Genomic DNA, 12806 nt, shown 5'->3' with positions numbered 1-12806 from the left:
TTAATCTTTTATGGCTTTTGGATTTGGGAAGACTTTCCATACTACAAGATAAAACTTTTCTATATTTCTTTTAGTATTTTTGAGATTTCCAAAAAGTTAAATCTTTCATCCATTTGAAGTTAATCCAGTGAGGCATGAGGAATAGGTTCAATTTGATTTTTGTCTGGGCGGCTATCCATTTGTCTCAATGCCATCTTTTTAGTGATCTGTATTTTCTCCAGTGACTTGAGATGTCAGTTTTATTATATTGTATCTATGTATAGTTTTGTGACTCTTTCCGAGTATTACATTCTATTCCATTCACCTCTCTCTGTATGTCACACTGCACTGTTCTGATTCTGATGCTTCCTGCTGTCCCTTAATATCTAGTAGTACTGATACACCTTCCCCATCATGGTTCTTTTTTCCACACTTTTATCACTATGCTTGTTCCTTTCTTCTTCTACATAAACTTTCTTTAGACTCAATTTATCTAGGGGAAAAAAGAAAGCCTGTTGGATCACATTAAAATTTTATTATTTTATTTTTTAATATATTTTATTGATTATGCCATTAAAGTTGTTCTATTTCCCCCTTCATTCCCCTCCACCCTCCACACCCCTCCCCCACCATTTCCCCCCTTTCGTTTATGACCATGTGTCTCAAGTTCTTTAGATTCTATATTTCCCATACTAATCTTGCCCTCCCCCTATCTATTTTCTACCTACATCTATGCTACTTATTCTCTGTACCTTCTCCCCCCTTCTCCTCCTCCGACTCCCCTATTGCTAACCCTCCATGTGATCTTCGTTTCTGTGGTTCTGTTCCTGATCTAGCTGTCCTTTTAGTTTGCTTTTGTTTTAGGTGTGGTTGTTAATAACTGTGAGTTTGCTGTCCTTTCACTGTTCATTTTTTTATCTTCTTTTTCTTAGGTAAGTCCCTTTAACATTTCATATAATAAGAGCTTGGTGATGATGAACTCCTTGAATTTGATCTTATCTGAGAAGCATTTTATCTGCCCTTCCATTCTAAAAGAAAGCTTTGCTGGATAGAGCAGTCTTGGATGTAGGTCTTTGAATTTCATGACTTGGAATACCTCTTTCCAGCCCCTTTTTGCCTGTAAAATGTCTTTTGAGAAATCAGCTGACAGTCTGATGGGCACTCCTTTGTAGGTGACTGCCCCCTTATCTCTTGCTGCTTCTAGAATTCTCTCCTTCATTTCAATCTTGGTTAATATAATTATGATGTGCCTTGGTGTGTTCCTCCTTGTCAATCCAACTTTTTTGGTACTCTCTGAGCTTCCTGGATTTCCTGGAAGTCTATTTCCTTTGCCAGATTGAGGAAGTTCTTGTTTATTATCTGTTCAAATAAGTTTTCCACTCATGGCTGTTCCTCTTCCCCTTCTGGTACCCCTATAATTCGAATGTTGGAATGTTTAAAGATGTCCTGAAGGTTCCTAAGCCTCTCCTCATTTTTTGAATTCTTGTTTCTTCATCCTTTTCTGTTTGGTCATTCTTTTCTTCCTTCTGGTCCACTCAGTTGATTGTAGTCCCAGTTTTCTCTTTCCATCACTGTTGGTTTCCTGTGTATTTCCCTTCATTTCAATTAGTTTAGCCTTCATTTGTTCCTCTAATTTGTGGCTAAAATCAACCAGTTCTGTGAGCATCCTGATCACCAGTGTTTTGAACTGTGCATCTGAAAGTTTTGCTATTTCTTCATTGCTTAGATTTATCAGCTCTGGGGCTCTGAGTTGTTCTTGAGCCATGTTTTGATCTGTTCATACCTGTTACATATGAGGAGTGGAGCCTTAAGTGTTCACCAGGGCAGGGCCACCCAGGTTGCTGGTTTGTGAAGCTGTATGTGGGGGCGGGGTCAGAGAGGGAAAATAGGATTCCCCTCTGCCTCTTCCTGCCATCAGGGCTTGCGAGGTCCATCTCACTGCTCACTCTTTCACCGGTTTACAGTTTATCTGCATGCACATGTGTGACTGCAGTCAGCCCTCAATGGGTCTGCCTGCTACTCCACCACCTGGGATCCGCCCACGGCTGCTGGTGCACCTGGGGCCGTGCCCGGGTTGGTCTGGTGGATCTTTCCTGCCCGACCCCGCTCTGCTGCTGGCTCTGCCCCTCTTATAGGTTTGGCTGAAGTGTTCATTGTTGTCAGACTTCCATATAGTTTGATTTTCTGTGGTTTGGCTGCATTTATTGTTGCTATAACTTTGTTGTTTTTAGATTTGGTTGTGCGAGAAGGCAAAGTGTTTTCACCTATGCCTCCATCTTGGCGGAAGTCAGATCACATTAAAATTTTAAATTAAGCTATGGAGAACTGACATATTTATGATGTTGAGTATTTCTATCCAAAAGCATGTTTTAAGTTTTTTCAAGTTTTCCTTTGGGTTGTGTTGAATAGTGTGAAAAAAAGTTTTTTAAATAGGCCTTGAATATTTCTTGTTGTGCTTATTCCCAGGTATTTAACTTATTTGTTATTATTATAAATATAGTCTTTTCTTTGGTCACACCATATACATTGAGAAAACTTGATTTCTACATAATAATTTTGTTCTCTACTAGCTTACTGTATTTTCTTATTACTGGCAATAGTTTTATTTGATTATCTGGGGCTTTCTAGGTAGACAATTATATCACCTGTAATATTTCCTGCCTTCCAATTTTTATACCTCTGATTTATTTTTGTCTAGTTAATTTGACTAAAATATTCTGTAAAGTATTAAGTGATGTTAAAGTGACCATATTTGTCTTGATTTAGAGTTTAGTGAAAATGCTTCTAATGTTTAATTGTTAAGTTTGATGTTGGCTTTTGGATTGAGGTAGATTTTTTTTCATGTTGAAGAAGTATTTATTCTGCCCTGACTGATGTGGCTCAGTTGGTTGGGCCACACCCTGTGAAGTGAAGGGTCGCTGGTTCCCTCTCTGCTTGGGCCACACACCTGGGTTGCAGGTTTGGTCGGAGCACATTGAAGAGGCAGCAGATGGATGTTCCTCACATTAGTGTTTCTCCCCCTCTCTCTCCCCCCTTCCCCTCTGTAAAATAATAAAATATTTTTAATATAAAAAGTACTTATCCCTACCATATTGAGGTTTTTGTCAAATATACTGGTTTAACTTTTCCTTTAGCATTTGTGGAGGTTATCATATCATTTTCCTTCTCAAATCTATTTATTATAATTAATTGTATAACTCTACGTTATTAAATCATCCTTGCATTCTGAAATGTATTCCATTGAATTATGATCCTGAGTTATAATGAATCTTTTTTGTTGAGGATTTTTAGTAAGCAATATTGATCTACAGTTTGCTTTTTTTGTGTACAATATTATAAAGTTTGGGTATTACCAATATATTTGCTTCATAGAAACAAGGAGGAGTACCAAGGTTTTGTAGATGAGAATTCTTATGTTTACACTTTGGAAGCGGTGTTGAGGATGAATCCTCATTATTTTTCTTTTCTGTTGGACTGTAAGCTCTTTGAGGGCAGGCTTTGCCTCTAATTCATCTGCGCAGCCCCCACAGCACCTGGCGCAGTGCCGGGCACACGTACAGGCTGCAGGGAGCAGGCGTTAGGAAGAGGACCTGATGTCGGATGTCCTGGCATCGAGTAGCAGGTTATCTAACCTCTCTTCACATCAGTCCCTCCATCTGAAAAGTAAGGATCTACTTCTCAGAGTTTATAAGAGGATTAAATGAGCTAACTTATGTGAAGTACTGAGAATGGTGTCTGACATAGTGTTGATTCATACATTAACTATTACCATATTTAAGTAAATAGTTACTGGAAGGATTTTTAACCCTGTGTAAGCAAAAGAGAATGTTGGTGCAATGTTTAGAACCACTGAAGAAATAAATGGAGTCCTGGCATTTATACCAGGGTAGCATCAATTTTGTGAATAACATAATCATGTATTATTTAGGTCCCTGAGTGGATTCAACCCTGTCCACCCGTCCTTCTCCCATCACAGTCAGAGGACTTCCTGCTACTCGGTCAATGTTTAATGGAGGATTATGTGGAGCTGGATAGGAATATTTCTGGCTGTAAATAGCAGAAAACCCAATTCAAAATACCAGAAGGAGATACCACTTCGCATCCATTAGGATAGCTATTATAAGAAGAAAAAAAGAGCCCAAGCTGGAAAGTAAGTGTTGGTGAGGCTCTGAAGAAATTGGGGTCCTAGTGCATTGTGGGTAGGAGTGTAAAATGGTGCCACAACTATGGTAAACATTACTGCCTTTCCTTGAAAAATTAAAAATAAAATTACCATATGACCCAGCAATTCCACTCCTCAGTATATACTCAAAAGAAGTGAAAGACAGAGCCCTGGGTGGTGTGGCTCAGTGGCTGAGCACCAGCCTGAGAACTACAGGGTCATAGGTTTGATTCCCAGTCAGGGCACATGCCTGGGTTGTGGGCCAGGTCCCCAGCAGGGGGCGCTTGAGAGGCAACCGCACACTGATGTTTCTCTCACTCTCTTTCTCCCTCCCTTCCCCTCTGTCTAAAAATAAAATCTTTAAAATAAACAATTAAAAGTAGAACCACAAACATATTTAAATTCCCATGACTATAGCAGTATTACAATAGCCAAAGTGTGGAAGCAGTCCATCGACAGATGTATTGATAAAGAAACTGTGGTGCGCACACACAATGAAATGTTGTTCGGACTCAAAAATGGAAGGAAATTCTGACACATCCTATAGTATGGATGAATCTTGAAGGCATCATGCTGTGTGAAATAAGCCTGTCACACATACTATATGACCCCATTCATATGGGGAGGCACTTAGAATAGTCAGATTCACAGAAAGAGAAAGTAGAACGAATGGTGGTGCCAGGAGCTGGGGCAGGAATGAGCAATTACTGTTCTATGGGTACAGAGTTTCAGTTTTGTGACATGAAAAAAAATCGAGATAAATGGCAGCAATGGTTGCCTAGTAGTATAGATGTGCTTAATGCCTTGAACTTGTATACTTAAAATGGTTAAAGCGGTAATTGTTATGTTGCATATATTTTAATAACAATTTAGAAGGTAAATATAAAAAATAAATTAAAAAAGAAATGAAGTCAAATGACGAGGACGGTTCTGGCACACACCGCTGCAGGTGTGAGGTGGGGCGTGCCTGCTGGTGGGCTTCTCGGTGTGTCTCTCAGCTGACCCACTTCTGCTGGCCACAGGAAGGCGGCTCCCGCTTCTCGTTCACCACAACATCCCAGGAAAAGCAGAAAATCCGTCCATCCCAGCCTTTCAAGCAAAGGGTCTGAGATTCACTCTGATTGGAACTCTGTCAAATGCTTATCTCTGAACCAGGGCAATGGGATGAAAGATACTGATGATCTGAAGCCAATTTCAGAACCTGAGGTTGAAGATGGTGCAGCTTCCCTCCTAGGAAGTGGGCTGCCTGGGGAAGGAATGAATATCAGTTAGGAAAGTGGAGTGAGCAGATGGGGATGGGTAAATCACCAGAAACATTTACTACCTCATATCCAGCTCAGACATATTGAAACAGTTCTCCAGGAGATGTGAAAGCCATCCACGGAGGAGAAATTAATGTGTGCGCGAGAGCAGACAGGGTTTCCTTTCTGCATTACTTCTGCTGACCTGCAGACTCTGGTACTTTCACACATAGCTCATTGTTTTTTTTGGAGCCATCTCAGCAAATAACTTTTTCCTTGGGGTATAGTGATATTTAATAATCAAGATGTTACACTTCATTTATTCAAATAGTTATTGAGACTGACTTCATGTCTTCCAGGCAAAGGGAGCAGTGTGTGCAAAAGAAAAGGACGTGTGAGGAGAAAAGTGACAAGCTCTTCATGCAGACAGTTTGATGTCACCAGAGCTGAGCCCGTAGGACAGAAGTGACAAGATAAAACAAGATCGGATCATGAAGGCCTTTGGTTACGCGGTTCTTGTTTCAACTTATTTACTGAAGTAAAGCACACACCACAAACTGCATAAGGTACATAAGCTTAAGCCGATATCAACACAAATTTTTACATATGTATGTATCCATATACACCCAGATCTAGCTGAACATTTCCAGCATTGCAGAAGGATCCTTTTTGTGCCTTCCCAGTCAATCCCCTTCTCCAGAAGGAGTTACTATTTTGGCCTCTATGGTTATTAATTAGTTTTACTTGTTCTGAAACTCCATAGAAGTGGAATTATTCAATATGTATCTGGCTTCTTTCACTCAGTATAATGATCATGAGATGCCTCCCTGTTGTTTGTATCAGTTTGCTTGTTCTATTCTCCCAAGTATCCCACTGGATGAGTACTTACTTCACCATTGGTTTCTGCATTCTCTAGTTGGTGGACATGTGGGTTATTTCCAGTTCTGTGCTAGTGTGAACACAGCTCTTACGGATATTCTGGTATGTGTCCTTTGGTGCAGATCGGCACTGGTTTCTCCGGGGTGCATACCTAGGAGTGGTGGCATGTTTTGCTACAGTAGATACAGCCCAGTGGTTCTCCAGAGGGGCTGTATCAAGGGAGCTTTGACTTTAGCCCAAGGAAGAGTGGGAATGGTATGATGAAGTTGACATTTCCCTCTGGCAGCCACCGTGGGAGACACACCAAAAGGGAGTGAGATTCTAGACAGGGGGATCAATAAGGAACCACTGCGAGGAGCAATGGACCTCGGGATGACGAGGCCCCGAGCTCAGGCAGCTTACATGGAGGAAGAGGATGGTTTTGAGAGATGGTAAGAAGATAGAGTTGGTAGGATTGTTTGGATGTGCTGGGAAGGGAGCACGTAAGTCCAGGATGCCTGCCAGGTCCCTGAGTTGGTGTTGGCAGAATGGAAGTGGGCTTCTCTGAGAGAGAGAGAGAGAGAGAGAGCACTGAGTAGGAGCAGGTGGAGGAAGATGAGCTCCCTTTTGAACACACAGAACCTGAGGGACCTGTGGGAGAGCAAGGTGGGGGCAGCAGCAGGCAATTGGAGGTACAGGCCTGGAGCTAAGGGGGAAGATCCAAACTCTCCTCACAGGTTTCTGTGACGGAATCAAGGGAATCAGTGAACCGGGGGGGAAGAGAGTGGGAAAAGGGGATTCCCGAGAAGCCGGTCAGGAAGGCTTTTCCTGAGAGGTAGGAGAAAAACCAGGAGCTTGGCTGCCGTGATGAAAATGCAGGCGAGGGAGATTTTCCAAAAGGAGTTTCCAGAGGCTGCTATGGAGGGGAAAAGGTTGTCATTGAAAGGTGTCCTGTGGGTACAGAGTTCACCTGGTCATTCACAGTTGGGGGTGGGGGTGGGGCGGGCACCCAGGATTCTCCACTTCAACAGTCTCTAGGGTCAGAAGCCCACAGCAAGGAGACAGGGCTGGCTGGCGGGGCTGCCTCTCCGCTCCAGCCAGCTTCAGGGGGAGGGAAACTCAGCCTCAGTCCAGGGGCAGTGCCTGTGGCCTTTCAAAATTTGTGGGGACCTCAGCTGGACAATAGAGGGCAGATAGCCACTTGTACACGGCCCAAGTCCCTCCTGACATCAGAACACCGAAAACGTTGACATTTGAACACAGATTTCCCCTGTGGCCTCTCCTCTGTGGAAACTCCTGGCTGTAAACTACACTGACTTTCATCTGAAGTGTCGGAAAGATTGTCCAGGAGTCTGGGAGCCACCCAGCTGAAAGCATGTTTGTGTGAGGGTTGGTGCAAAGGAAGTAGAATTCAGAACACTTTTTAAGATCTGTGCCAGCAGTGAATTTTCCAGGAAACACGACAGAAATGGACCCTCTTAGGCAAAAAAGCACTGGGTCTTATCATTATTCACTTATGTTCTTACTAAAATATAAACTTGGGGGAAATGGTGAAGAGAAAGAATGGCACATATCTCATTTCTTTACCAGGCACAAGGGGCTGGAGGAGGCTCCTGTCGAGTTTAACGGGCAGCTTTATATATTTATATGCTTTGACTGGGGCTAAAGAGCTCTGTGCCGCACAATGGGCGGTTTCTAGTTGGATTTTAAAAGAAAATAACTTTGATCATTTCAAAAGCAATGAAGCCTGATGAGGAGAAGAGAAAAGAGGGCGGTAATTTATGGCCACCATTAGGGACACAAAGACAAAGGCAGACAGAGCATTTCACTAAGTGAAGATTTACAAATGTGCAAACACCACCCTTATGCCTAGAAATAGCCGAGCGTCTCTCTCTCTCTGGGCGCAGGGAACAAAAGGGGGCGGGAGGGAGGGGCAAAACACAGAAAAGGGGACGCAACCTGCCTGCCTGCACTGGGGATGAAAAGGTCAGTAGAAAAACAAGCACAGAAAAGTCAGTTTCTCAGGTTTCCCTCCGGCAGCAGCACTAGCGCAGAGGCAGTCTCGGCCTGGGCACACTGGCACCGGCGGCCTAGGACGATGGAGGAGCCTGCCGAGGAGGGAGCTCTGGCAGGGGGTGGGGCCTAGGAAGACGGGTTTTTCCGTGCATGAGCTAGGCGGGGACTTTTTTGTGACGTTTATGTTTTTCTGATTGCCAAAGGAATGAATAGATAGCTATAGAGGCAGACATATAGATATAAATATAGATACATAGAAATGCACATGCATGTATGCATATGTCCACGGGAGAAAACGATAAATTCAGAGAAGGGCAAAGGACCTCAAAATCCCTGAGTATGGGGCTTGTGGCCTCTGGGAACCGCTGTTGCATTTGTTCCTGGCGCGTCGCAGAGGGTGGCGGGACCCATCTGCTGTGCCTAGGGTGGTGTGGGAAGGCTGGTGCAGTGCGTTCCCGTATAAGGATGTGTTGCTTGGAGGGCCAGGTGACAGGCACGCCCTGTGTCAGTAGCTGGCCAGACCTGATGCTTATGAGTTTGTGTGGTCACAGATACCACCTGCACCCTAGGCCAAACCGAGGCTCTCTCTTGCCCCTTGTAGCTCACCCTTGACCTCTAGCCCCCTTTCCCTTCACCTCTTAGGCTGCCCTGGAGATGCCTTTAACTGGTTTCAGTGGCGTGAACGTTGTCTGCTGTGATTCGGGGCCCAGTAGCGTGCTGCCGCTGCAGCCTCAGCGTACCCCGTGGCGGGACGAGTGGGCCGCTGCCTCCAGAGGGCCTGGGTTAAGTGGAATGAGGAAGGTGCAGAGGGTGTGCTGGCGTGAGCAGAGAGGCTGGGTCGCCCTCTTCACGGAGTTCTCCGGGGGTCAGACGTGTGTGGAGTCCCCTTCTCTCCCGTCCACACTTGCTCCTCCCGGTGTCGAGGCGGGAAATCCCCGTGGATGGTTTTGGGGTGTGGAGACTATAGGACCCTGAGCTTCTTCCCGGGACATTTTCTGGGTGCCCCACGTCCGAGTATTTCAGGCTGAAGGGCTGTTTGTCCTCACGAGAGGGACTGGGTCGAGGTGCAGGACACTGGGAAGTGGCAGCGCCAGAGGCTCCTCGAGGGCTGGAGCGGGACAGGAGCGCGGGAGCCGCGGGTTTGGCCTGCGCAGGGGCGTGGGGTTGCGGGACGGGCCACCCCCGAGCGCTGACCGCGGCCCTCGGGCCACCTTGGCCGCGCCCCCTGCGCCCCCGAAGGCGGGGGAAGGGAAGGGGCCGGGAGGGGCGGCACTGCCCCCGCGCCGCCCGCCCCGGCCGGGGAGGACCGTGTGAAAATGAGGCCGGGGCTCGGGGGCGGGCGGGGCCAGGCCGGGGGTGTCGGCGCGGCGGGCAGGGCGCCCGCACACACCTCCCCGAGCTGCTGCCGTGCTCGCCGCCCGCGCGCAGCAGCCTCTGCCCGCAGCCACCGCACCTTCCATGGGGGTCGCGGGCCGCGGCTGTCCGGGGGCGGCCCGGGCGCTGCTGCCGCTGCTGCTGCCGCTGCTGCTGACCGCAGCCGTGCTGCCCGGCCCGGGCCGCGCCCCGGGGCCGCCGGAGGGTGAGTGTCCTGGCGCGGGGCGCACCTGGCAGGCGGGGCGGCGCCGGGGAGGGCGTCCTGGGCCCCGGAGTAGGGTCGCCCCAGGCGGGTCGGTCCGCGGGCCGGGTTTCGGGAGCCCCTCCAATCCCCTGGAGCCCCCACCCTCCGTCCAGGCCAAGGCGCCACGGCCGCTGGGGCTGGAGGCCCAGGGCCTGGGGCTGCGGCGGCCTCGGACCCGGACTGGACTGATGACAGTTCCTGCCGCGTCCCTGCCTCCCGGGCCCGGGAGCTCCTGCTAGTCCGACTCTCCCCTGCTGAGCATTGGGAGGGCGTCGGAGTCTGGGGTCCAGCTCTCCTCGTGTAGATGGGAAAACTGAGGTCCTCGGCCAGGGCACATCATTAGATCGTAGCAGCTTTGGTCCTGCTCTTTGGGGGGCCGGGAAGTTCTCCCGCGGGCTTCGGGGTCGGCTCCCGGGACTTCTATTTGCCGAACGGCCGCCCTTTGAGGATCCGGAATACCCGTAAGCAGCAACCAGCCTGGCTTTTGGCCAGACGTAGATAAGTACTCTAACTGGACTTGCCATGCTTTCAAAACTTTTGTTTGTAATCAACATCCTGGATTGGTGTCAACCCAGGAAATACTTCTGCCAAGGCTGATGTCCAGGTTGGGAGGGTGAGCAGTGGTGGATCGGGTGGGTACTATTCCCCTCTTGGCATCGTCTGAGACCCAGGACGGTGTGCTCAGAGCCCAGGGCAAGCTTATCCCCCCCCCCCCCCCCCCGTGCCTCTAGAGAAAGCTGACAGACGCCAGTCAGCTTGCAGAGCTTTCCCTCCGACTTGACCTTTCTTTCAGCAGGCATTTACTGATGCCTACATATATGCCAGGCAAAGGGGGCATGGCCCAGTCTGTAATCAAGACACCTTCTAGAGAGGGAGACAGGCAGGAAAAAGTGACAACGGCATGTGATATGTGCTACAAAAGGAGATAAATAAAGGAGCACATTTGGGGGGATACCTCACATATCCTTGGGGGTCACGGCAGGCTTCCTGGAAGAGGTGGATCTGAGCTGAGTCTTGAAGGCACATAGTAAGAATGGGGAGTATTCCAGGCAGAGTGTCAGGCTGTTTCTAGAACTGTGCCTGCCAGTGATGGTTCGTCCCATGGGCTCTCAAGCAGTTCATCTGGTGAGGAGTGAAGTGGAGTGGGCTGGTGGGAGATGGTGGAGGAGAGTGGCCAAGGTCAGGTCCCACAGGGCTTGGGCACCGTACCAGGAGCGGCTGTGCTCTTTTGCAGATGTGGATGAGTGTGCCCAAGGGCTAGATGACTGCCACACCAATGCCCTGTGTCAGAACACGCTCACCTCCTACAAGTGCTCCTGCAAGCCTGGCTACCAAGGGGAGGGCAGGCAGTGCGAGGGTAAGTGTCTTGGGGGCTGGCGGGGGTGGGCCAGCAAGGGTGGACCCTGCTCCTCTGCTTTTGTAGTGGTCACTAATGTGGGTAAAAGTGCTGCCCCTTCCCCAAGTCATATCCCCACTCTCTGAAATGCATTTCAGGTCCTTAAAGAACTGGAAACATCAGGGCTTCCCTAGAGCTGACTATACAGTTTTTCCTGGCTCTGAAATATCCTTTGTATCTAGCTTTTAAAAAATAAAAGAGGCATTTTAATATCTTTAGTGTCACTCAGTTTGGGGGCAGAAAGTCAGCAGCCTCGTTATGTTGATTAGGAGGGCTGCGCCTGCAGAAGCTGGACAGGTCCTGCTCTTCCCTGGGGCAGTTTGCACCTTCTCTTTGGAGTCCCAGAGCCAGAGCGCTGCCCTCCCGGGCGCAGGAGGCTCCATCTGGTCCACAGCCCTGGGCAGTTTGCACTGTCAAGCTCTTGGCACTGCCAAGCTTTAGAGCCACACCACTCCAATGAGTCCAGGTCTGCCTCATTTGGAGCTACAAGTTCACCCTGGAAAGATGTGTGCAACATATTTTAAGCCCTTAGAGCTCCAGATCTGGACTCTGCCAGTTTGAGTTCTGGGCCACTGGGGATTTAGCTCCATGTCATGAGCTCCCAAGTGCAGGACTAGCTGGAGACAGGACGCTGCTAGGAGGAGGCTGTTTCTGAGGATGGACATCACAGCGTGGTGGAGTTGGGAGGACTTTTCAGAGAGCTCTGGGCCAGTCCGATCCTTCGATTTGTGGAAGAGAACACTGAGGCCCAGGTGAATCGGGGTAGGGACTTGTGGCTGTGCTCACACCATTAGCCTGAAGGGAAAGGAGAGCCAGCTCTTTACTCTAGCTCTGTCCCTGGCCTCATGTCTCTTTTATTCACTTACCCTCCCGGTGTCCCTCTTTGTTTGGGTGAGAGCCTAATATTTCCAGTCTCCTTTTTGTTGAGGAGCAAAACTCCTCTGCCTCTTCCATCTGAGGAGGCTGGCTCCTGATCGTGTTCGCAGCAAGTGGGGTTGGTGGTCCATCCATAGAGCCCTCCTGCTTCTCCAAGTTCAGATTTTCCCAGAGACAGAGGACCATCTCTCTATCTGCCCTGCACGAAGGGAAGCCAGAAGGCTGCCTCTCCCTGAAACGCTGGTCTGCCGGTTCCTCCACACCACATCCTTACCATTTTAAATACTTCATGTGCCGTACTGAAGTCCACACATATGGGGACTCTGCTTGGGGAAAAAATGTTTAACGTTCACTGCGTCCTCTGGTCACTGTGTTCTCTTTGCGGGTAGAAACCATGCCATGGTTTCTTTGGGGTGAACTACATGTTAGTAAATGATATCGAAGTGGCAAGCAGCAAGAGTTTCCTTATTCTTAGCTGTCGGGTTTGACATACCGCAAATAAAATGGAATTGCTAACAGTTTATAGTTGAAAAGTCTACTACTTAGTTTAAAATAACTAATGATTCACTGGTATTGTTACTTTTATATATTACATTTGCTTAGAAAAATCAGATGACACAAAAATGTTAAAAACAGAAAATTTAAGACCTTCGTCTTTTA

The 12806-nt window shown here is 48.0% G+C and overlaps 1 protein-coding gene across 4 annotated transcripts in view; it reads left to right on the top strand.

Moving 5' to 3' along the window:
• Positions 1-9614: 9614 nt before the first annotated feature.
• SCUBE2 (signal peptide, CUB domain and EGF like domain containing 2) overlaps positions 9615-12806 on the top strand; it is a 71636-nt gene continuing 68444 nt past the window's right edge. For all 4 annotated transcript variants that reach the window (XM_037133886.2, XM_037133884.2, XM_037133885.2 and 1 more), the window contains exons 1-2: positions 9615-9835; positions 11109-11231. In XM_037133886.2, the coding sequence (XP_036989781.2) occupies positions 9715-9835; positions 11109-11231 (244 nt within the window). In that variant the 5' untranslated portion in view covers positions 9615-9714. The remainder of the gene's footprint in view (positions 9836-11108; positions 11232-12806) is intronic.

Source organism: Artibeus jamaicensis, unplaced genomic scaffold, assembly GCF_021234435.1.
Source record: "Artibeus jamaicensis isolate MK-2021 breed Jamaican fruit bat unplaced genomic scaffold, CSHL_Jam_final contig_797, whole genome shotgun sequence".
Lineage (NCBI taxonomy): Eukaryota > Metazoa > Chordata > Mammalia > Chiroptera > Phyllostomidae > Artibeus > Artibeus jamaicensis.
The sequence above is the reverse complement of the archived record's forward strand: the minus strand, read 5'-3'. Positions and strand labels throughout refer to the sequence as shown.